General features: G+C 39.8%; 1 protein-coding gene across 1 annotated transcript in view; it reads left to right on the plus strand.

Annotated features, from left to right (window-relative positions):
• SYCP2L (synaptonemal complex protein 2 like) overlaps positions 1-25,814 on the plus strand; it is a 91,899-nt gene that overhangs the window by 17,592 nt on the left and 48,493 nt on the right. Inside the window, exons 2-14 of the mRNA XM_067751990.1 lie at positions 258-326; positions 1,938-2,075; positions 2,164-2,283; positions 5,110-5,214; positions 5,617-5,641; positions 10,058-10,143; positions 10,254-10,342; positions 12,073-12,107; positions 13,233-13,375; positions 15,514-15,566; positions 16,420-16,465; positions 18,553-18,645; positions 18,744-18,804. Coding sequence (XP_067608091.1) covers positions 258-326; positions 1,938-2,075; positions 2,164-2,283; positions 5,110-5,214; positions 5,617-5,641; positions 10,058-10,143; positions 10,254-10,342; positions 12,073-12,107; positions 13,233-13,375; positions 15,514-15,566; positions 16,420-16,465; positions 18,553-18,645; positions 18,744-18,804 — 1,063 coding nt within the window. The remainder of the gene's footprint in view (positions 1-257; positions 327-1,937; positions 2,076-2,163; positions 2,284-5,109; positions 5,215-5,616; positions 5,642-10,057; positions 10,144-10,253; positions 10,343-12,072; positions 12,108-13,232; positions 13,376-15,513; positions 15,567-16,419; positions 16,466-18,552; positions 18,646-18,743; positions 18,805-25,814) is intronic.

Genomic DNA, 25,814 nt, shown 5'->3' on the forward strand with positions numbered 1-25,814 from the left:
ATTTATTACAGTGATGTTTGCTTCTTGTAATAGTTTGTATTTGTCAGAGGCAGTGTTAAAGAAGGTTGGATAAAGCTTTTGGTGTTTTTATTATTATTATTTTTTTTGGTTTTTTTTTAAGGTAGTGTCTTAGATCTATAATCACTGGCATGAATGAACAAAAAGCTTTGTTCAGGAAAACAATATGAACCTTTATATTAAAACTTAATGCATTTCTTTGAAATAAAATTTTTTTAAAAATCTATTTTTGTACACAGGAGAAGGAAGTTCCTTTGCAGTCTGTTCAGGAAAAGGATGGGAGCGGCACGGCACAGGATGCTTTCTATGTAAAGATCAAGTTTGTATTCTTTGTGTGCTCTCTCTCATTTTGTGTTTCCTGGGCTGTCAGCATACTTTTTCCTCCAGTTGCTCAACAAGAGGCAGAAGAATCCTCTTCTCCTACTTCCCTAATCTCTCACATCCAGTTTATCACCACGTCTTGTCAATTTTGCCTTTGATTACCCTACTAATATCCTAATCTATTTTGTACCTAGCACTGTTCTAGGTGGAGGTAGACAGTATTGAACAAAACAGACACAATGCTTGCTTTCATAGAGCTTTCAGCCTGGCAGAGAGTCAGAGACAGATTAGGAACAAAAGTAAGGTAGTAGGAAGGAAAGGAACGGGGTGTTGTGATGGAGAATAATTGCTGGGGGAGGGAGGCAGTTGACTAACTTTAGGTCCTGGAAGACCTACTTGAAAAGATGATACTGAAGCTGAGATCTGAGGGGTGACAAGGAGCCAGAATGGTAAGTGGTGGGGAGAAGCAGTCGAGGCCTAGAACAGCCAGTGCAAAGGCCCTGAGGCACGGAAGAGCTTGACTTATTCTAGGACTCAGCAGGGCAGTCAGGCAGGAGAAGCTGACAGAGATCAAATCGTGCAGAGCCTTGCAGACCAAGGCAAAGCGTTTGGATTTGTTCTGAGTATAGAGAAGCCAGGCAGAGTTTTAAGTAGGAAGAAGCCTGAACTGCTGAGTCAGAGAATCTGAGTGTGAATCTCAGCTGTGTGATCTCATACAGCCTTGCTATTATTATCCCCAGATAAAGAGTCTAACCGCTAGATTGGTGGTGAGGATTAACACCTGCAGAACACTTAACCCACTTGGCTCAAAAAAGCTTACTGTATGGTAACTTAAAAAACCTGTTTAAATGTTTAGTTTCAAATGCTGTCTCATTATTTAAATCAATACTAAGAAAAAGTGGAATTTCAGGCTGTATGTAGTAAAATGACTCCTTATGAAAAGAATATTGTAACTTAGCCTGTAGAACTGGACTGCATTTTAAAAATATCTTTTGTAGCACAGATGTTTAAGAATGTATTTGTTATTCAAATATATATATACACATACACACTTAGAAATAGGTCTTAACAAGCTTTCAGGCAGAAAAGTTCAATTTCATCATGGCAATTTGCATATTAATTGCCTTTAACTAATTATTACTGATGAATCCATTTTCTTCTATTATGATCATTTATGTAACTTAATAAGTGATAATAGTGAATTTTGAATTTTGAATTTTATAGTGTTTAGAATTTCTAACATTACTGAGGATAAAGTCTTTACCCACAGATACCTGTAATTCAGGTGTAGTTTTCCTTAAGTCAGCGGTTCTCGAAGTTTAGCATGATGAGAATCACCTGACGGCCCTGCTCCCAGAGTTTGACTCCTACCAAGTCCCCAGGTGATGCCCATGCTGCTGGTGGTCCAGGAGCCGCATTTTGCCAACTACTGTCTTAAGACAACAAAATCATTGTCTACGTGATTACTGTTCAAGATATAACTCTCTATATTTACCTTCTATTTCTGCACTGAATTATTATTAATAATGATAGAAATAGTACTGTGAAATAAATGTTCTTGGGGAAAAATGGTAATTTTCATACTATCAACTTTCCAGCTTCAGTCACTTATTACTAATGCATTGCATGATGAAGGATTTCAGAAAATAAAAGAATATTTCCGACAGAGAGAGCGCCACGTTCCTCAAAAATATAATAATCTTTTGTTACACCATCTTGACAGATCAATAAATAAGGCAAGTGAGTTGTTTTTTTGGTCTGTAACCAGAATGCCAATGTGTAACTATATGTAAGGTTTTTAACTTAGTGTGGTCTAATCCCAAGGAGCTGGATAAAAATGAATTTCTGTGTGCTTCGCTGTTGCTGAAATGTGTTCAGCGATTCTTCATTGATGGCCTCAGAGAAGATGAGCCTTTGCTCATTCAGCAGGGACTGATCCCAAAGATAAGTGTCATCTTTTCATTTCGTATGGATTAAAGAACTAGAGAGGATTCAGTTGCCTAGTTTGGTATTTTATGTTCCTTTGAAATCAAATTTGAAAAGGAATCGGCACCAGTGCTTGTTGCCTACATCCAATCAAAAATTAAGTTCCACATATGTTTCCTGATGTATGGGCTGGGCAGGGCACTTTGGGGAGTGGACGGGAATAAGTCGGACACAGCCCTCTTCCTCCCTTCGACAAGCCAGTGCAGTAATAGTATGTTTATTATTAGTGAATTTAACTTGGAGATACAGGAAGATTGGACCTGGATAAATGATCAAATACTTCCCCTAGCCACAGCCCACTTTCCAACTTTCTAAAATCCTAGCTGAGTCTGAAAAAAATGCCAAAATACTTTTTACTTATTCTAAGTCACCCCAGTTGCGCAATTCTGACCTGTTCTTAATGAATCAGGAGGTAACATCATGCGTGCCTTAATAATGGCATCTGGAAGCAAAGCAGAGTTTGCAAAGTCTCTTGCTGCATTTCTCTGTTTTTTCATGATAAGATTTGCAGCCCTGTGATTGATTATTGGTGAGAACATGAGGGCAGAAGGGTGAGCTAGCTGCCATTAAATCTCTGATTTACCCCCTGGACTTTAGTACCTGAAGTTTATCAAGATCAGGTTGGGCAAAGGAAATGTCTCTGTCCTTTTTCACTTTAAAATGCCTCTGATTATGGGGCTGCCCCTCCATGGGGGAGAGAGAGTAAACTCCAGGCTTTCCTAACTTCTCTCAGGAACTTTAAAAGTGTTTGCGGCTAGGGTAGGGGGTGGATGGGAGTGTAAATCTCAGGGCTGTATTTATGCAAGCCGTGTCTATTTCATTTTGAATTATATATTTCATTTAGCCCCGTCTAACTCCCTGATACACTTAGGCAGATAACAGGAAGCAGGGAAAAAGAGCAAAAACTCCAAAGGAAATGGGGCAGGGATGTCCCAGGGGTACTTTGGAGGCTTAAGCTGATTTGGGGGGATGAATTGGGATCTGCTCCAAACTGAAATTCCTTTTGAGGCTTAAGAATGCCATCCCAAGGTTGAAAGTGTCAGATCAAGTCTCCACTGGAATTTTGAAACCAAACAGGAATTTCCACATCCCACTGGAATTCTAGCTGGTGATGGAAACGCCATAGCCATAATTTAAACACATACATTAAACACATTCTAAAGCACGTACTATTAATTCATGTAGGTTTTGGCCAAGGAGAGTAGATTGATACTATCAAAGTGGATGGGATACAAGATTTTACACTTCAAAAGCCCACTGTGTGTGCAGGCTCAACGTGAAGTGTGCTGGGAAGTTATTCTCCATAGAATAAGAATTTCCTACAGAAAGGAACATATTTGGCCCTGTACTTGAAGATCCAGAAGGATTAACTTGTCCTTTACCATATGCTTAATGAGTAACAGCTATTGCATCTGTCAGTAACCATCTGGCTTCTGGCAATGACGCAGCTGTGAGGGCAGCTGGTATATGGGTTACCATGTATGATCACGGCACATAAATGGCTTCAGAGTGACTTCCTAGTACAAGTCTTGATCAAGTAATGTGGCATTTTCCTCACTTCTCTGAATCTATACTCAGCCAGTGTACTTTGGTGGGCTAGGAGGGGGTCAGGATTTGGGGGCATAAATAGAATAGTGACAGAAATGTATTTAAAAGCATAGAATTTTGAGTATGAACATGAGGAGGGAGGAAATGTCACCTTAGCGGTGAGTTTTGCTGTGTAGAGGGACATTTCTTCCCTCGGGCTGTTGGAGAAAGGTTTGCTTCAGGAGGTGGATGATTCAATCAAATGTAAATATTTGTCTGATTTGAGATAAAAGAAACATTGCCTAGTGACTTCCAAACCTTGCTGTACCTTAGAATCACCTGGAGACGCGCTGCGTGGGTCCCATCACCAGAGATTCTGATTTTCTGGATCCATGACGGGTCCCACGCATCAGGGCATTTCAAAGCTCCCACGTTTTCCTAACGTGCAGCCAAGATGGAGAGCCGATGGGTTTGTCCATGGTCTTCAGCTGGTACCTTGGGTTCCTGGCTATAAAGTGGACAAAGTTTCCAAGGCCCCACTCCTATAGGAGTTGCTCATCACAAACTCATGTCACTAACTTCTTGGTCAACTGATGACTTCTAACTAGGATTTTTTTTTTTGTTTTGTTAAGAGTGACTAACCTCAAAAAAGACGGTCCAAAGATGGCCTTCGCTTTATTGAATAAGTATGTTCTAGGAAGGTTTATGTAAGTTAATTTTAAATCACACCAGTTCTAGCAATGTAATATGAACTTGGATATATGTTCCTATGGGGAAAAAATCTCCAGTTAGCTGGAAGCTTTTGACAAAAGGAAGGTGGCCAGGCCTGCGGCATGTGTACTGTACTAGCATACTTCCGGAGCACTTTCTAGAATCTGCACGTCCTTTGGTATTGGATGACTTGTTTTCTACAGCCTCCCAGGTAACAGGAATTTCTCCTGTGTAGACAAGGCTCATTTATCTCTTAACCACTCACTGCCCCCTTTACAAGCCTTTCTAGTGTTGATGATCCTGGCAAAGTCTCCAGTTCTTGCTGGTATCTGAGAACTTGTTGCAACTCTGTAGCAGTCTGATTCCATTCTGGAGTGTTCTAGATGGGGGCCTCAGAACCAGGCCTAAGTGAAATGGAAAAGGCTTTAAAATTATAGAACTCTGTTGTGAATTATATAAATTATAGAACTCTGTTGTGAAATTTTATCGAATGAGCAGTAGCTATTCAGTCATAGAGGTTGCATCAGTGTTTCTTCTCTTGTGTACATGGTTTCCTGGTTTGAAAGAACAACAGGATTTCTGACCATGCCAGACCTAGCCTCGGACATATATCTGATTAATGTGACGGAAGACTTTTTTGACACAGCCTTGGTAAGGATGAGGTTGGATGCTTTACTGAGCAGATACCATTGGTAATTTGTAGGAATCTTCAAGTTGTTCATAAAACTTGTGTTTTTCTAAGATGTGGGTTTTACTAAAAGACTCATATTTTATTATTAGAAATATTATATGAAATAGTAACAAATGTATATAACCAATGTTATAGAAAAATGAGGTGATTTATTTTCAAATATATTGTTCACCTGATTGGAGGTGATAGACTGATTTTAATCAAGTAATTGAAAGTCAAATAGGATTTCTCTAAATTTTTTTTCTACTGTAGTTAGTCAACTCCTGCCTGTTAGAGAATTATCAGCATAGCACATTAATGTTATAGATTATAATGCTTTTTAAAAATAATACGAGCTTCACTTTTTTCTTTCTTTTTATTAGATTATTTCCAGAACTAGTAGTAAAGGTAAGTGTATTATTTACTACTAATTGGCTGTTATTAATAGAATATTAATACCTTTCATTAATAGAATATTCCTGTTTAGAGAAAAGAATATTTATCTAAATGATATATAAAAGTGAAGTGGGTTTAACTATTATATTTGCATTAATTGGCCATCTTATGGTATTCAGATTGTGATGCTGAAATGAATTTTGTTGGAAAGTGTGTCTCATTTGCCTGCGGTGAGTCTTTATTTAGCTGCTCCTGCCACCGTTTGGCCATTTAGCTCCAATCAGGGATGGAGAGCCACTTCCGTCATTCCAAAACAGCAAAAGTTAGCTATTACTGATTTAACTTGGAGCCGATTTTCATGCCTTTCTCTGTCTTTTTCAAGAGCTCAAAACAGACAATTTGGAGGTTAGGGCGATGATGTTGTTCAATGTGGCTCCTGTTAAAGGTAACCCAACAAACACTTTGAATTATGAAACTGTGGATTCAAAGAGGCACAGAAATCGGGGCCATCTTAAAATGCATATGTCTGCTCCCTATTGTCCATCTTTTTATTTTTCTTTTGAAAAGCTGTTATTAAATTGACACTACATTCTACAGTGGATGGTATCTTGTAAATTGAGGACATTTAGTACTAGAAGCTTAAGTGTGATGGCGCTTGGTTGATTTTTAAAAAGAGGTCTCCATAATCTAAGTCAGCAGATCCAAATACTTGCAAGTCAGTTTTTTCTGGACTTCGTAAGTGATAGTTCCTGTCTCTAAAGTTGGTTGATAAAATACCCAGTGGCAAAAACTACTTTGAATTTTGTAATTTTTAAAAATAAACTTTGATCGGTTTACAACAGTGTGTGTACACTGCATATTTGAAAAAAAATACATATGAGAGAGATCTGTTGAGCCTATAGCTGTTGCTTGGACCACTTAATAGGTTCATATAGTCCCTGCAATCACTTCATTGTCCCAAATGGAGGAAACACGGCTCTAGGTGACTGTATTAGTCAGCTCATGCTGCCATAACAAAATACTATGGGCTGAGTGGCTTAAACAACAAACTTATTTTCTCACAGTTCCTGGCTTGCAGAAAGCCACCTTCTTGCTGTGTCTTCACATGGGTAGAGAGTAGGCTGCTCTCTGGCATCCTGTAAAGGCACTAATCTCATTATGAGGGCTCCACCCTCATGACCTCACCTTACTGTATGTGTTTCATTTTTATGATTCCTTTGTTTTGTGCTTTGCTGTATGGATTATGTTTTCTTTCACTATTTGCTCCTCTCTAGTGATTTGAATGGCTTATGTCCTAGTTTTATTCTTCTGGTTGTTACTCTTAATTTAATTATCAACATCAACATGAGAGTGCCAAAATGATAGCACCTGTTTCTTCTTTATGTATGGCAAGGAATTCAACATGTTTTTATTCCTCCTCCATTTTCTACCCAGATTTATTTAATTTAATCCAGGGTTTTAGTCCTGTATTTTATATATATATATGTCTTTGTAAATAGTATTTGCTCTTTGCCTTGTATTGCAACCTTATTTACAGTAGTTATTTAGGGCTCACTACCAGCTTGTTTATGGCCTGATATTCTCATTCTTGGGTTCTTTATTCTGCTTTGTCTCCATCTGCTGTAATACATTTTGAAGAGGTTATTAGGGTATGTGGGTGGAACATGGTCAGTGCTTTTTATCATTTAAGAGTGTTCCTGTGGCTTTTATCCAATATAACTCTTGCTTTGCAGAGTCCAGAGTCTCCCCTCAAAACTGTTTCACTGTCTTACATTGAGTGTTGTGAGCACATGTGCACACGTGTTGTTTTATGTGGTTCTTCATGAGTTGTTTTGAAATCAGATCTTACTTTAGCTTGGGAAATTTTATTCTTTGATAATTTTATCAGTTAGAGCAGGGCTTCTCAACTTTGGCAATATTGGCATTTTGGTCGGGTTGGATGATTCTTTGTTTGGGGGGACTGTCCTATACATTATAGAATGTTTAGCAGCATCCCTGGCCTTGACCCACTAGATGTCAATAGCAGTCCCTACTACTCCCCCAGTTGTGACAACATCTCCAAATATTGCAAGAGTGCCATAGGGGAGCAGAAATCACCTCTAGTTGAAAACTGCTGAGTTAAAGTGCTTTCAGTGTATGTAACAGGATATCTAGTTCAAACAGTCTTAAGTGCTAAAGATGACTTAATTTGCTGAAGGAACTAAAAAGTCAGAGACAGGAAGCTTCAGGAGCAGTTTGGCTGTAGCGAGGCTCTGTTTCCTGCAGTTCTTTCTATTTTGCCTCCTCTGAGTCTTGCCTTTGAGCTCAAGTTGGTCTCCCTTGGTGGTTACAAGATGGCGGCCAGCAACCAGAGCCGTGCTTCCTGGTTCACATCTGGGGGAGAAACGTTCACTTTCCTGAAGCGGCAGAAGAAAGCCCTAGCTTGGCTCTGCTTGTGTCCCCCCACCTCCACCCCCTTAATGAACCGATCACTGTGAAAAGATGAATGGGATGCCCCTGCATCGTTTAAGCCAATGAGGATCCACCCCTGGAGCTAGTTAGTCCCACCCAAGAGCATAACTGTTACATCAGAGAGGAGGTGGGAAAGGATGATGACAGTTACTCTTTCTATTCTCTTCTCTTTCTAAGATTATCTATTATTCATCCATTGCATCTTTTTTTTTGTCTTCACATCTTTTTCCCACTCTTTTTTTCCTGTGTATTTTGAGAGCAATTGCTACTTTTTTCTTGGAAGCTGATGCTTTAATTCTGCTCTCGTTGCTTCCACTATGGACTTCAGTTCTGCTCTCACATCTTTGCTTCCTTGAAACCCGTGGGTGGTGGTGATCTACCTCTGCTCTCAGATTCATTCCTCTCTGCCTTCCTCTCTACTTTGCATAGAACAGTTTCCTGGGCTTTTTAACCAACTGGTTGCCTGCCAGGTTTAGCGAATGACAGGAAATTGGAGGTAGGAAGGCCATTTCTCCCGCTCCCTTCTGCTGAGGTGCTATCTCTGGGAGTGACTGCATAGTTCCTGGGACTCTGGCTTATTTGTGGCTACAGCATTTGCTAGGTGACCTTCATTCCCGGGGTCTGGTAATATCACTTCCTCCCCGTGGCTTTCCAGGGATGTATAGGGGGTGGTAGTGGCTACCTATGTTTTTGTAACTAATTCCCTGTATTAAATTCTCTCAGATTGAAATATCTAGAATGGCTTAGATTTTCCTATTACTTATTTCTTTCTCACTTCTGTGTTCATCTTATACTGTTGCCTTCTCTTACAAATCTAATTTTTTATTTCATAGAATTCACATTCTTTTGAGTTTTGAGATGATAAACCAGATGCTTTTGATTTGGCTTCCCAGCTTTTCTATCATCTTTTATTTCCTGAAGTAAGCATTTTTCAAAGTCACTTTTTTGTTACCTCTTAACTTATGCTCCTTCCTTTTGCATAGGGCTATGTTTGTTAGTTTCTCTTTACTACTCTTTAAGTGAAAGGGTCGAATGACATCTGATACTTGCTGGTTAACAGAGTGCATAAATGTCTCTAGGGTCCCCTGCTGTCCACCTGGGTCACCTGGGCTCTGTTACAATCTCTCTCTCAAGTTCTAAGCCGGCAGGCAAGTTTTGGGCTCAGCCCCTGGCCATGTTTCTTGTTTTCAGAAATCATTCAGCAGTATCAGTGTGGCTTTTTTGGACTGAAGAGGGATATTTTTAAAATTTCTACTCTCTGATTTGGATTCCCACAATTTCATGAGTTTTATGGGGATTAAAAAGTATGCAGTGTGTGGTTAAAAGAAAAAAAATTCACATATCCAAATGGCACCTCTGAACCTATCAAAGTAATGTTAGGACTTTACCATGAGTTTTTGCGGTGTACACTACCACTGTCATATCTAAACACAATATGCATAAATGAAATGATAGTTTATTGTTTAATAAGCATAAAGCATTACCACATACCTTGTTTTGTTACTACGTTCTGATGTAAGTAGCCATTGAAGTTTCTATGATTAAGCTATTTAACAAAGACCAACGCTTTACTTGAAAATTCTTGCTTCCGTTAGCATAAGACCGTTATAAAATTTTTCTTTCTATAAAATACACAAATGTAAGAAATGCACAGAAACAGTGGGAAAGTGTGTGCAGGAGCTGCCCTTGCACATCGTTCATTCTGGACAAAAAAGTAGCTTTGCCTGAGATGCAGTGATCACAGACAGTCATACTTGGCACGCACTGCTGCTGTTTAGCTCAGTGGGTGTCTATGCCGTGCAAATCGATTGTGGCCTGGGGGTCTGTAGATCTTGAAGCAGGCTGTGATTTGTCCCTTGCTCAGACTACATCATTTCTGAAATGTTTACTGACCATGGCTGTTCTTCCTGCTATGTAGGAGTCCTTTCCTTATTCTTTTTTAGCATCAGTTTGATTCTTTGAAAATTCTGCTTTCAGGGAAAAGTCAGATGTTGGGTTCCTTCATATTTACCTTAGGATTTCTGGTGACAGAAGAGAGTGTAAATCATTTGATCCAGCAGGAGGTGAGTTGCAAATAGTGCTGGTAGCAGTTGCCCTGGACCCCGTGGAGAAGCTCGTGCCCAGGTCTCCGTTTTCTTTCTTCCTTGTGAAAACCTTCCCCAACTCCCAACAGGCACTGAGGACCTTGAACTTCCTTCTGCAAGGTGTACCTCGGGAGGAGAGAAAACAACTTGTCTTGTCGGAAGGCTCGTGTCGTCTTATGTACGTGACCTTGGCCTGATTAGGTGGTGATGTAAGGGCAAAATCTTTCCGGGTTGTGGCACCTCAGTCTTCGTTCTCCTTGGGTGTTTGGGGTTGTTGGGTTGTTTTTTTTCCCCCATCAAATTTGTGCGGTGAAATGCTTTCTCAGGCTATAGATTATTTTTCATTGTGAATGTGAACCGGATTAGTGACTCATGGGAGAATGTTAAGAGTACGGACTGTGGTGCCAGACCTCAGGCTTCAAATCCTAGTTTGGCCACTTATGCTGGTTGCTCCTCTAGAGCACAGTCTTAGCTCACTACACCTCAGTCTACTCATCTGTAAAATGGAGTCAACGTTAACGCTGATCAATAGAGTTATTGCACAGGTCGAATCAGGCGATCCATTGAAAGCCATTAGCACATTACCTGGTAGAGAGCGAATGCTCAAAGGTTACCAGCTCTTACCTATATCAATAGGGCATGTATTGCTTTTCAAGGGATGGATTTGGGGGTTTTTGGTGACCCACTCACAATTATGTAGTTCCTGGGACATAGAAATTTGGAGAGAAGGTTGTAGTGTGTGACCATGGGAAGCACAACACCAGCACCCTGTTTTGAAATCTGAACCTAAACCTGTGACCGTGTGCTGACCACCAACCAGCATTGGTGACATCCCTGTGGCACACCGTCATTCGAGGGACATGCAGCCATGACTAGCAAGAGGCAGGGTGACCCAGTTTATCATAGTGTCGACCTGAAAGACGTGATTGGTGAGCATGGAGCTCATCCTGTTTGTCCATTTAATTTGTCTTTGCAGGATGCAGTGTTTTCTCGTAATTTTTCCTACAAAATATTCATTGAATAGATTAGTTAATCATTACCCTTAGTGGTGTACTTAGATCTGGAGAGAAGCCGACCTGATGTTTGCTCCTAAGTCTTCAAACTAATGCAATGGTCCTGCCTTACTGTTTGAGTGTTCTAGTCTAGTTCTTGAGTGTTCTGCACTTCAAGTCAAATGTAAAATCTGCAAACATAAAAGTAAGCAGAACTCTCAGTGGTGCTGTTCTAAGGCTTCTATTTAATTGTGACAAATCAATCCATTCATTATGAGAAACTGAACTACTACAAGATTTCTTAAATCCATTCTTTAGCGTGAGAGTTATTTCAGATATTAAAAAATCAACATCACTTGTTAGCACTTAACTGAAATTCTTAAGTGAATATGCAATATGGGAGTCTGTGTTAATTACAATAATGTGATAACTTAATCCCATTACATCTCTAACTTAAATTTATCAGTTTTTAAAGTAAGTTCCAAAAGCTTATAGGAAAGACCTACAGCACCTACTGTATCATTTCTTCCAGGTGTCAAACTATGTATAAAAAAGAAAAGAAAAAGAAAAAGAGGGTATGCATCCTCACAGGCTGGTGAGGTGACTGTAAAATTCCAGGATCTTAGCATTTGATGAAGCCTCAGAGATCATCAAATTATAATTCACTTTACAGAGGGAGAAATAGAACCTCAGAATGTATAGTAGCTCTAGCTTCTTTGTAAAAAGTATATGTAAGTCATTAATATATAAACTTGACAGTTTTTCCAAAAAATATATTTGTGACATTGAGGAAACTTTGACAATGAATTTGAAATACTTTCAAAGGTGTACATCTTGGATTAAAATTTTAATGCCAATATAGTAGAGTTTTACTTATGTTCATCTCAGTAAAATGAAATTTATCTAAATGTTTCAGGAAAGACCTTGCAAGGACAATCTTGACTGTGGGTGGTAAGAAGTATTAAAAATTTTAAATGTTAGAATGTTAAATATTGGACATTGGGGGTTTTATGGGCATCTTGGAACTATGGGGAATAAGTTTCGGTCAAATTAAAAATAGAAGTTAGGATTTTTATATTTAATTTATGATGAAAGAGTTAAGCATGCTAACTCCATAAAGAATAATTAATGAATATTCCTTTACTCACCAATGAGCGTAGTCAAATTTGATCCTTTTTCCACATTTGCTTCAAATCCTTTTTTAAATAAATCAGAGTTACAGGTAAAGCCCCTGTGTCCAGATCCCCATCCAATTCCCCTCGCCATTCGTAGAGGTGATCCTTTGACTTGGATTTGTTTTTCATTTCCAAGAATATTTTTGTACTTTTATGCTGTGTATTCACAAGCAACATACGTTATTGTTTTTGCAAATTTAAGTTTGTGTATCCAGCTGCAACCTGCTTTTTACCTTTAAAATTGTTTGAAATCTAAACATGTCGATATGTGTAGTTTTGTTTATCTGCTGTGAAATACTACAGTTTCTTAGGATTTTATTTTTATAGATGTATTTAAGGCTGGATAAAGCTGCTTTTTAAACAATTGAGGTATAGTTGATGTATACTGTTATATAAGTTACAGGTGTACAATATAGTGATTCACAATTTTTAAAGGTTATACTCAGTTTACAGTTATTATAAAATGTTTGCTGTATTCCCCATGTTGTACAATATATCCTTGTAGCTTATTTTATGCCTAATACTTTGTGCCTCTTACTCCCCTACTTCTATCTTGCCCCTCCCCACTAGGGGTAACCACTAGTTTGTTCTATCTGTGAGTCTTGGACAAAGTTGCTTTTGATGAATGTTTTAATATATCTAAAATATAAATTGCAGAAATATCATTTTTTAAAAATTTGTTGTATACTGACCTATCATTTGGATTTCCCCCTACTATTTCTTACAGATGAATTTAAATGATTGTAATTGCTCCAGGATATGTCTTTCTGCTTATAACTATAAGACACAATCTAGTCTTCTAAGATGGACCTTCTTAGAGCAAATGCTGACCTGTGGAACTCAGTTTTTCTTTTGCTCTGTGCCCAGAATTATCCATGTCTGCCGTATGTTTAATCTCTAGATTATGACCAGCAGGTGGCTCTTTGTGAAGCATTGTGTAGACTGACCATGAAAAAATCAAGGGAAGACTTTGTCCATCAGTGGTTTGAAGATGATACCATTGCTGAGGCTTTCAAAGAAATTAAAGATCGAGAATTTGAGACGGTGAGATTCTTGGTCATGAAAATTCCATTTAATCAATATTTATGAAGCATCCTTTCAGCGCCTTCCTGTATGTTGGGCTCAGGGGAGGATTTTTTTCTTAAATGTGATTAGGTCGCCATTCTTAAACTTCCTGTTTCCCACTTATGTGAAATAACTTGAGGGTAATAGAAACAGAATATTTGTGGACCAGATACCAGCATACAATTAGGACATCTTTACAGGAAACTTAGCCTGGAGCCAGAGCTGTGTGAGTTTGATGGATCCAGTCAGAGACAGTGGTCATGGAGCGGGAAGTGGTTTTCAACAAACCTTGAAGGGTAGGGAGAGTTGGAGAAGAAAAGAATGTGCATTTGGGCCTTGCAGAGAGTAGCTGGCATGATGACAGGAGGCTGAAACTGCAATGGGTGCTCTGGTAGCAGAGGAGTATTATGGGGTGCTTGTGTTGTGAGCCCTCCAGCCTTCACAGTTTGGAAGAACAATAATTTTCGGTGTCTTCCATGCAACCCGGCCTCACTGTGATTGTGTCCTCAGGTAGCAAGACGTAGTTTATGGCTTTGCCATATACTCACCTTTATCCTAAAATAGCTAAAATGTTTTCCCTCTCCTTTAAAAAAAGTTCTTAAGGTGAGGGTGATTCTGTAGGAAAAGCTAAAATTATTAGTAACAGTGCTCATGTTGAACAAAGCCTTTCTGGTCAAAACTGCTGAGCACTTGGGATTTTATTAAATCCGAACCTTCAAATATATTATGAAATACGTTAAATTTGACTTTAAGCCCGTTGCCAGATCTGCAGTAGTTGTTTAGCCAGGATGCAGTTTGATCTAAGTGGGAATACCATGAGCTGGGTTTGGGTCCCACCTCCCCGACTGATGTGATGTATACATTTTGGCAAAGTAGTTGACTTTTTTTTTTAAAAAAAAATTTAATTGAAATATAGTTCATGTACAATGTTATATGTTATAGTGATTCACAATTTTTAGAGGTTACAGCTCCATTTATAGTTATTATAAAATACTGGGTATATATTCCCTGTGTTGTGCAATATGTCCTTGGAGCTGATAGTTGACTCATGAAGCCTGAGTGTTCTTATCTGTAAAATGGGAATAAGACCAACTTCAGAATTGTGGGAATTAAATGAGAGAAACTAAAAGTGCCTGAGATGTTGTAGACACTCCAGTATTAGTTTCCTTTCCCCTCTGTGTGATTCTCTCATCTGCAGGGAAATGAGGGGAACATAAGACAAAAGTAATTATCCCCTTTCTCAAATCACTTTCCCCCTAGAGCCATCAGCTTCTTAGTAGAACTACTTTTAGATGGAAGTTCACATTAATGTCCATTTAGTGCTGAATCTAGACACGGAGTGTGAGGACTGTTTGACTACAACAGACAGTCCTTGCTAACAAAAGGGATAAAAGTCTGGATCGGTATCTCTTTGGTTTTAGAAATTTGGGGGTAACAGTCTGCCTCCCTGGTCGCTGTTGGTTGGGAGAACTATAAATGTATTCTTTATTCTTAGAACCTTTAGCGGGAGAGAGATTCCAGGAAGGAGCAGGTTAGAGAACTCCTGATAAGGAAAACCTACAGTGGTTAAGTACACCAGGATAAACCCCAAATTGATAAGTTTCATGGGTTTGTGGTTGGCCTGTGCTGGGGAGATGGTAGGGAGATGGATGCCCTGTGGGTTAGTCGAATATTACAATCCAGGTCATCAGTAAGAGGTATTTCTCTTGCTTGTTCCTGTACATAAAACTGTTGGAGAGCCCATGAGCCATGGCCGTTGAGCCTGTGCGTTCAGAGCCTGTGCTCCGCAACGGGAGAGGCCACAACAGTGAGAGGCCCGTGTACCGCAAAAAAACAAACAAACAAAAAAAAAACTGTTGGAGACCTAAGCATTCCTCAGCTGCAAGTCTCATGGCTGGGGGTTCAGAACATGAGTCTGGAACCTCCCCTTTGTGACACAAAGTATTATTTTAGTTATCGTGATTAATAATGAATCCTGTGAAGCCTTGTGATGTTACTGGATCCTGGAAATGTAGTAGCAAACACTGGCCTCTACATGCTGCAAAGGGTAGTATTTAAATTAAATATCTTGATTTTTTTTTTCTTTAACAAAAAAGTTTGCATTATTTACTTTGAAGGATTGTAGACGGTTTCTCAATCACCTAAATGACAGACTTGGTGACCAAAGAAGGTAAGACGTTTCTCTGAGCTTTACTTTATTGACTAATTCTATTCTGAAAATGTCTAATATTAAAAAAAAAAAATCTAGGCGGCTTCCCTGGTGGCGCAGTGGTTGGGAGTCCGCCTGCCGATGCAGGGGACACGGGTTCGTGCCCCGGTCCGGGAAGATTCCACATGCAGCGGAGCGGCTGGGCCCGTGAGCCATGGCTGCTGAGCCTGCGCGTCCTGAGCCTGTGCTCCGCAGCGGGAGGGGCCACAGCGGTGAGAGGCCAGCATACTGCAAAAAAAAAAAAGAAAAAAAAAAGAAATCTAGGATCTGTTTTAGGAGAGAATGTAGGATACAGAATTTACTGAGCATTACTAAGTTATCCATTGAGTAGAAACCTCAGAAGATTAGACACATTCTGCCTAGTGATTCATTCGTGTGTGTTTAAAAGTGATTTCTATCAGTCTTTAACATACTTATTTGTGATTTGGAACAGTTGTAACTTTATATCCTTCAGGGAGATTTTATGAAGAATGATTTCCTATAGATCTGAGGTTACTCGGGAAAGCCGTATTATGGACAGTTAAGTCCTTGATGAGAAAATATTGGCTGAATTCACTCCTTTCATTAGGACTCTTGCCAAGCAGCTGGGCTGAGGTATATATGGTACCGGAAAACCTGGCTTGTGGACTGCCAGACGGAGATTTGAATTCTGCCCATGGTAGATCTCCATTTGTAGGTTTGAGAGCCCCTTTCATACTTTGTACCAAGGGACATAATGGCGTACCTAGTTATACGTGCTTGTTTATAGGACATCCGTAGGTCGTGTGTGCGGTCCATATTTTATTTTACTTTTTAATTGTGAGGTGTTTTGCAGGGTCTATTCATTTCCATGCATTGCTGCTTTTGCTGATGATTTTGAGGTATGTTTGTCTCTCTTTCAGGGGCTGTGAGGGTGGGGGGTGTATAGTGAAACCCATAGGTAGGTTTACATCAGGCCAAACGGCTCTTGCTACACAGAAGGGCTTTTTTAAAAAAGGAAACTTGCTTCTCCTCTTAGGCCTCAACTCTGAAGCTTATTGTTGAAGAGCCCTAGTGTTACTTCTACGTAAAGGAATTTTAGGTTTATACTGCGTTCATGAGGTCGGTTACAGGAACCTTGCCTTATTTTATCCTCTTGACGAGCAGCATTATTCACGCCTGGATTGGAGGGAATAGGGCAAGTCCATTGCTTCTTTCCACCCGGTAGATGCCCACTCTATCCCCAGCAATTAGGGTCACTCTCCTTTCTCTAGATCATTCTGCCTTGTACTTTATAGTCCAAAATGGAACAGTCTCTTTTCACCCCCTTCTTTGGTTTCTAGAGGCACAAGGTCCTTCCTGTAAAAGTGCCCCAACGTGCAGCATCTCGGTTTCCGGGTAAACTTTTCATAGGTCTCTGAACCTGGACTGTGCTGACGTTTCCTGGATCATGTCTCTAGAATGTTCTAGTTAGCCATTTCATTGTTTTGGGTTGAGGGCCTCCTTCTTGGCCTCTGTGAGCTGAGCCGTTAGCTCACAACTACATTGTACATTCTTTCTCTCTAGAACTAATTTTGGAAGGCTGATTCCTATATTTCGAGTCTGTTTTTCTTTCTGGTTGTCTGAGGATTCCAATCTCTGCTTGGAATTTAAATTTCCATCAGCTTCAGTAGGGGTCCTTACAGTGGCTTCCCGTGATATAGACTTGTGTTAAAACCTTTGTTCCTATAGACGCCAAGGGGAGAAGGGGGTGGGTGGTGGTGGTGTGATGAATAGGGCGATTGGGATTGACATGTATACACTAATATGGATAAAACAGATAACTGATAAGAACCTGCTGTATAAAAAATATAATAAAATTTAAAAAACCCTTTGTTCAACTCTATAGCTGTTAAAGAGTAGACACGTATGCTGGAACAATGGCCAAGAAATGCTATTTACTGGAAAACAAGTGGAAGAATAGTTAAGTCTAGTGTTTGTTCCATTGTTGAGGAATAAAAACTTGGTATATACTTCCTGAGTATGTCTAGAACACATCTGGGAGGAAGCAAAGGCATTGTTAATGGTTCCCATGGAAAAGTACCTACGGGAATTTGAGGGACAGAGGAGGAGATATTTATTCTATTAGCATCATATTGTTTGAATCTGTCTTTCCTTTTTTTCTTTCCGTCTTTCTTTCTTTCCTTCTTTCTTTCTTTAAGAGAATATGTTTATTTTATAATGCAGTCATTTCTTGGTACCCATGGGGGACTGGTTCCAGGACCCCTCGTGGATACCAAAAGCTGTGTATATTCAAGTCTCATATATAAAACGGCTTAGTATTTGCATATCATGTACACACATCCTCCCGTGTACTTTAAATCGTCTCTAGGTTACATCTGATACCTAACACAGTGTAAATGCTGTGCAAATAGTTGTCAGTACATGGCAAAATCAAGATTTGCTTTTTAGAACTTTCTGGAATTCTTTTTCCTAAATATTTTCAATCCACATTTGGTTGAATCTTTGGATTCGGAACCCGTGGATACAGAGGGCTGACTAATCAATTAAAATAAAGATAATTTGAAATCTTCAGGTCTTAGCCTTATTCTAACACATGGTAAGTTAGATGGCAAGTCACCATTTATGTTTGATCACAGTACCTCCTTTGCTAGAAGTTTCTATCCATAGGCAGTGTGGATTGTTACTGCTTTAACATAGAAGAGTTTTCTCTGTGATTGGCACCAGAAAAAAAAAGTTTGTGTGGTTAGAGTTATCTGACACATTTAAACATCTATTAAATTGCTAAGTATAGTAGGGTTTTTCCAGAAATAGATTGGTTATATAAAATTGAAACCTTCCTCCTATTTTGCAGAAATGAGTAAGGCAATAAACGGTGACCTTATAATCTTAAAGTAGGGCTGTTTTCAGAAAAGCAGTTCTGTTTTTAATGGAGTAATTTTCACTTGACCCTTTCCTATGATATTAATACTGAAATTATATCTTACAGATGAGAAAACCTGCAGATGAAAAATTAGAGAAATTTTGGATTGATTTCAACCTAGGAACTCAGAGTGTAACTTTTTATATAAACAATCCTGAGGTAATCATGTTCGATTCCGGTTTAGACCTAAGTGCGTAGAGAGTGTTCATATCCAAGTATGTGTTATGTGCTCATGAATTTCACTTATTTTTTCCAAGAGCGCTTTATGGGACTCAGTAAGACTTTTGAAGGAAGCAGCGATTAATTTCAGCATAATAGGTAAGATGTTAATTCTAAACTACCCCGCATTTAGTCCTGAGTATTGTTTCTGTTTACACTTGCAGTGTATGTTTAGTTAATTCCCGAGCAGACTTTGCTTGCACTTGACGTGGAGGGGAGGTGGTGAGTGCTGTGGACAGAAGGCTGTGCTCAGGGCAAAAGATTAGTGAGTCCTCCACTCTGTAACTTTGAGTTTCCATGACTTGCCTGGTTTTCTCGTTGTAAAAATGATTATGGTTCCTCAACAAACTGAAAATAGCATCACCATATGATCCAGCAGTTTCACTTCTGGATAAATATCCAGAAGAATCGAAAGCAGGACTCGAAGAGATTTGCATATGAACGTTCATTGCAGCCTATTCACAAGAGTCAAGAGGTAGAAGCAGGGGCTTGCCTGGTGGCACAGTGGTTAAGACTCCGCACTCCCAGTGGAGGGGGCCTGGGTTCCATCTCTGGTCAGGGAACTAGATCCCACATGCATGCTGCAACTAAGAGTTTGCATGCCACAACTAAGGAGCCCATGAGCCGCAACTAAGGAGCCTGCCTGCTGCAACTAAGACCCGGTGCAACCAAAAAAAAAAAAAAGGGTAGAAGCACCCCAAGTGTCCATCGGCGGTTGAATGGATAAAGCAAATGTGATCTGTACCTACAATGGACTATTATTTAGCTTTAAAAAGGAAGGGCATTCTGACACTTGCTACAACATAGATGAACTTTGAGGACATCATGCTAAGTGGAAAAAGCTAATCACAAAAAGACAAATACTGTATGATTCCACTTACATGAGGTATCTAAAGTAGTCAAATTGATAGAGACAGAAAGTAGAATGGTGGTTAGTTACCAGGGGCTGCAGGGAAGGGGGAATGGGGAGTTGTTTAATGGGTACAGAGTCTCAGATTTGCAAGATGAAAAGGTTCTGGAGATCTCTTCTACAGCAATGTGAATATACTTAGCACTACTGAACCGCACACTTAACATTTACCTTGTCAACCATTTTTATGTTTTGTACCACAATTTTTTATTTTTTTATTTTATTGAAAATTATTAATTTATTTATTTTTGGCTGCATTGGGTCTTTGTTGCTGTGTGCCGGCTTTCTCTAGTTTTGGCAAGCAGGGGCTGCTCTTCGTTGCGGTGAGCGGGCTTCTCATTGTGGTAGCTTCTCTTGTTGCGGAGCACGGGCTCTAGGCACGAGGGCTTCAGTAGTTGTGGCCTGGACCAGGGCTCATACCCGTGTCCCCTGCATTGGCAGGAGTATTCTTTTTTTTTTTTTTTTTTTTTTTTTTGCCGTACACGGGCCTCTCACTGTTGTGGCCTCTCCCGTTGCGGAGCACAGACTCCGGATGCGCAGGCTCGGCGGCCACGGCTCACGGGCCAGCCGCTCCGCGGCATGTGGGATCTTCCCGGACCAGGGCACGAACCCTTGTCCTCTGCATCGGCAGGCGGACTCTCAACCACTGCACCACCAGGGAAGCCCTGGCAGGAGGATTTTTAACCACTGTGCCACCAGGGAAGTCCTGTACCACCATTTTTAAAAATGGTTATAGTACCTGCCCTCCCTTTCCCACATATTTATACTAATAATTGGGTATGTACAAACTATTTAAATATCAGCCCTGACTCCCCCTTCTTTTTTTAAAAATCAATTAATTTTTATTTTTGGCTGTATTGGGTCTTCGTTGCTGCACGCAGGCTTCTCATGGTGGTTTCTCGTTGCAGAGCATGGGCTCTAGGCACGCGGACTTCAGTAGTTGTGGCTCACTGGCTTCAGTAATTGTGGCTCGTGGGCTCTAGAGCACAGGCTCAGTAGTTTTGGTGCATGGGCTTAGTTGCTCCGCGGCATGTGGGATCTTCCCGGACAAGGGATCGAATCTGTGTCGCCTGCATTGGCAGGCGGATTCTTAACCACTGCACCACCAGGGGAACCCTGACTCCCCCTTCTTAAATCTCCGTCACCTTTCTTCTCCTCTCGGTAGGTAGAGTTGAGGGGCATGGAGTCAGGAGTGATCTTTTTCTGGGTGGGTAGAAGAAAGGTATTGGTCCAGTTCAGTATTTCAGATATAGTCACACTTGACCAGGATTCCTGAATTGGGTCTCTTAAAAAATGGATGTTTTGAAAGTAACTCAATACACGTAATCATTTTTTAAGTAATTTGCTTTACTAAAGAGTTAAAACTAAATACTATGCAATTATGTGGATTTTATAGTTCTTTTCACAAAGGATTTAGGGCAGCTTGCATATTTGTAACAAAATAATAGAAATAGAAAATTGGAACCACAAACAAGAATAAAAATGTCTGTCAAGAAGGTTGATCTGGCCACCATGGAGATTCAAATTTGGTGCTTAGCGCTTCCCTGGTGGCTCAGTGGTTAAGAATCCGCCTGCCAGTGCAGGGGACATGGGTTTGTGCCCTGGTCCGGGAAGATCCCACATGCCACAGAGCAACTAAGCCCGTGTGCCACAACTACTGAGCCTGCACTCTGGAGCTCGCGAGCCACAACTGCTCAGCCCACCTGCCACAACTACTGAAGCCCACACACCTAGAGCCTGTGCTCCACAATGAGAAGCCCACCCACTGCAACGAAGAGTAGCTCCCCTCTCCGCAACTAGAGAAAGCCCGTGTGTAGCAATGAAGGCGCATGCAGCCAAGAAGAAAATAAATAAATTTAAATAAAATAAAGTTGTACAATTAAAAAAAAAACAAATTTGGTGCTTAGCTTCCTGAAGGCCAGGGTGAAAAGTATAATGGATAACATGATTCTCATCATACAAGTCCTGGAAAGAACAAATCCATCCTTCCTGGCCTTGAACTCTTAACTTGAAGGTTCTCCCATGGGACTACTTAGGATAAGGTAATCCTTCCTCAGCCCTGAGCGTTCCTTGCTGGAATTTCCTGTGTACATAAGTTAACTTTGGTGTTTTGTTAAAGGGTAATTTTTGAAAAGGTAAAATCATGACCCGCCTACAAATATAAAATAAATGTGGGTAAAAGATTTCATTAATTAGTGAGCAAATTAATAAGATGTAATAACCAGGAGAATCCAAAGAATCACAGATACAAGCAATGCTGAAATTAATTTACAAACAGATGTACGACTAGACTGTTGCATTTCGCAGACACAATTAATTTGAATTTATATGAACAAGAATCACTTGCGTTATTATTTTTAATTTCCCCTGTTACATACTAGAGAAAGGGAAGTTTGGGCTAGATTAGGCAGTAAAGGAAGTGGCAGAAGAGGAGGAGAGCCTTTCACCGTGAAACTGGGAGAATGAAGGGACAGTGAAGACTGCCCACGCTTCAGATGCTAATTGCAAGTCTCAGGTTGACCCCTGTACTTCTGACCAACTGGCTACCAATCAGAGGTTTTACAAGCTCCTTCTCGGGTTTGAAACTTGCTATAATGGTTCACAGAACTCTGGGAAGCATGCATTTACATTTACCATTTTATTATAAAGGATATAATAAAGGATACAGATGAACAGCTAGATGAAGAGAATACCCAGGGCAAGATCCAGAAGGATCCCAAGTGCAAGGGCTTTTGTTTCTGAGGAGTTGGGGTGCATCGCCCTCCTGGAACGTTTGTGTTCACCAACCCAGAAGCTCTCTGAACCCCGTAGCTTGGGGGTTTTTACGGAAGCTTTATCACGTAGGCATTATGGAATATTAACTCAATCGCTGGCCCTTCTGCCCTCCCTGAAGGTTGGGGAGCTGGAAGTTCCAACCCTCTAACCATACCTTGGTCTTTCTGGCGACCAGTCCCCATCCTTTTTTTTTCTTTTCAAGAAATATCATTGATATGTAAGCAAAACCTTTTTTTAAAATTTAATTTATTTTTTATACAATAGGTTCTTATCAGTAATCAGTTTTATGCACATCAGTGTGTACATGTCAATCCCAATCACCCAATTCATCCCACCCCCACCCCCCCGCCGCTTTCCCCCCTTGGTGTCCATGTGTGTGTTCTCTACATCTGTGTCTTGATTTCTGCCCTACAAACCGGTTCATCTGTACCACTTTTCTAGGTTCCACATATATGCGTTAATATACGATATTTGTTTTTCTTTTTCTGACTTAACTTCACTCTGTATGACAGTCTCTAGATCCATCCACAACTCTACAGATGACCCAATTTCATTCTTTTTTATGGCTGAGTATTATTCCCTTGTATATATGTACCACATCTTCTTTATCCATTAGTCTGTTGATGGGCATTCAGGTTGCTTCCATGAACTGGCTATTGTAAATAGTGCTGCAGTGAACACTGGGGTGCATGTGTCTTTTTGAATTATGGTTTTCTCTGGGTATATTCCCAGTAGTGGGATTGCTGGGTCATATGGTAATTCTATTTTTACTTTTTTAAGGAACTTCCATACTGTTTTCCATAGTGGCTGTATCAATTTACATTCCCACCAACAGTGTAAGAGGGTTCCCTTTTCTCCACACCCTCGCCAGCATTTGTTGTTTGTAGATTTTCTGATGATGGCCATTCTAACTGGTGTGAGGTGATACCTCATTGTAGTTTTGATTTGCATTTCTCTAATGATTAGTGATATAGAGCATTCTTTCATGTGTTTGTTGGCAATCTGTATATCTTCTTTGGAGAAATATTTAGGTCTTCTGCCCATTTTTTGGATTGGGTTGTTTATTTTTTTAATATTGAGTTGCATGAGCTATTTATATATTTTAGAGATTAATCCTTTGTCCGTTGATTCGTTTGCAAATATTTTCTCCCATTTTGAGGGTTGTCTTTTCGTCTTGTTCATGGTTTCCTTTGCTATGCAAAAGCTTTTAAGTTTGTTTAGGTCCCATTTGTTTATATTTGTTTTTATTTCCATTACTCTAGGATGTGGATCAAGAAAGATCTTGCTGTGATTTATGTCAATGAGTGTTCTTATGTTTTCCTCTAAGAGTTTTATAGTATCCAGTCTTACATTTAGGTCTCTTATCCATTTTGAGTTTATTTTTGTGTATGGTGTTAGGGAATGTTCTAATTTCATTTTTTACATGTAGCTGTCCAGTTTTCCCAGCACCACTTATTGAAGAGACTGTCTTTTCTCCATTGTATATCCTTGCCTCCTTTGTCATAGATTAGTTGACCATAGGTGTGTGGGTTTATCTCTGGGCTTTCTGACTTGTTCTATATTTCTGTTTTTGTGCCAGTACTGTGTTGTCTTGATTACTGTAGCTTTGTAGTATAGTCTGAAGTCAGGGAGTCTGATTCCTCCAGCTCCGATTTTTTCCCTCAAGACTGCTTTGGCTATTTGGGGTCTTTTTTGTCTCCATACAAATTTTAAGATGTTTTGTTCTAGTTCTGTAAAAAATGCCATTGGTAATTTGAAAGGGATTGCGTTGAATCTGTAGATTGCTTTGGGTAGTATAGTCATTTTCACAATATTGATTCTTCCAATCCAAGAACATGGCATATCTCTCCATCTGTTGGTATCATCTTTAATTTCTTTCATCAGTGTCTTATAGTTTTCTGCATACAGGTCTTTTGTCTCCTTAGGTAGGTTTATTCCTAGGTATTTTATTCTTTTTGTTGCAATGGTAAATGGGAGTGTTTCCTTAATTTCTCTTCACATTTTTCATCATTAGTGTGTAGGAATGCCAGAGATTTCTGTGCATTAATTTTGTATCCTGCTACTTTACCAAATTCATTGATTAGCTCTAGTAGTTTTCTGGTAGCATCTTTAGGATTCTCTATGTAGAGTATCATGTCATCTGCGAACAGTGACAATTTTACTTCTTCTTTTCCAATTTGTATTCCTTTTATTTCTTTTCCTTCTCTGATTGCCGTGGCTAGGACTTCCAAAGCTATGTTGAATAATAGTGGTGAGAGTGGACATCCTTGTCTTGTTCCTGATCTTAGAGGAAATGCTTTCAGTTTTTCACTATTGAGAATGATGTTTGCTGTGGGTTTGTCATATATGGCCTTTATTATGTTGAGGTAGGTTCCCTCTATGCCCACTTTCTGGAGAGTTTTTTTTTATCATAAATGGGTGTTGAATTTTGTCAAAAGCTTTTTCTGCATCTATTGAGATGATCATATGGTTTTTCTTTTTCAGTTTGTTAATATGGTGTATCACATTGATTGATGTGCATATATTGAGGAATCCTTGCCCTGGGATAAATCCCACTTGATTATGGTGTATGATCCTTTTAATGTGTTGTTGGATTCTATGTGCTAGTAATTTGTTGAGGATTTTTTTTTTTTTTTTTTTTTGCGGTACGTGGGCTTCTCACTGTTGTGGCCTCTCCCGTTGCGGAGCACAGACTCCAGACGCGCAGGCTCAGCGGCCATGGCTCACGAGCCCAGCCGCTCCGCGGCATGTGGGATCTTCCCAGACCGGGGCACGAACCCATGTCCCCTGCATCGGCAGGCGGACTCCCAACCACTGTGCCACCAGGGAAGCCCTGTTGAGGATTTTTGCATCTATATTCATCAGTGATATTGGTCTGTAATTTTCTTTTTTTGTAGTATCTTTGTCTGGTTTTGGTATCAGGGTGATGGTGGCCTCATAGAATGAGTTTGGGAGTGTTCCTTCCTCTGCAACTTTTTGGAAGCATTTGAGAAGGATGGCTGTTAGCTCTTCTCTAAATGTTCGATAGAATTCATCTGTGAAGCCGTCTGGTCCTGGGCTTTTGTTTGTTGGAAGATTTTTAGTCACAGTTTCAATTTCATTACTTGTGATTGGTCTGTTCATATTTTCTATTTCTCCCTGGTTCAGTCTTGGAAGGTTATACCTTTCTAAGAATTTGTCCATTTCTTCCAGGTTGTCCATTTTATTGGCATAGAGTTGCTTGTAGTAGTCTCTTAGGATGCTTTGTATTTCTGCAGTGTCAGTTGTTACTTCTCCTTTTTCATTTCTAATTTTATTGATTTGGGTCCTCTCCCTCTTGCTTAGTCTGGCTAAAGGTTTCTCAATTTGTTTGTCTTCTCAAAGAACCAGTTTTTAGTTTTATTGATGTTTGCTATTGTTTTCTTTGTTTCTATATCATTTATTT

This window comes from Pseudorca crassidens, chromosome 10, assembly GCF_039906515.1.
Source record: "Pseudorca crassidens isolate mPseCra1 chromosome 10, mPseCra1.hap1, whole genome shotgun sequence".
In the NCBI taxonomy this organism is placed as follows: Eukaryota; Metazoa; Chordata; class Mammalia; order Artiodactyla; family Delphinidae; genus Pseudorca; species Pseudorca crassidens.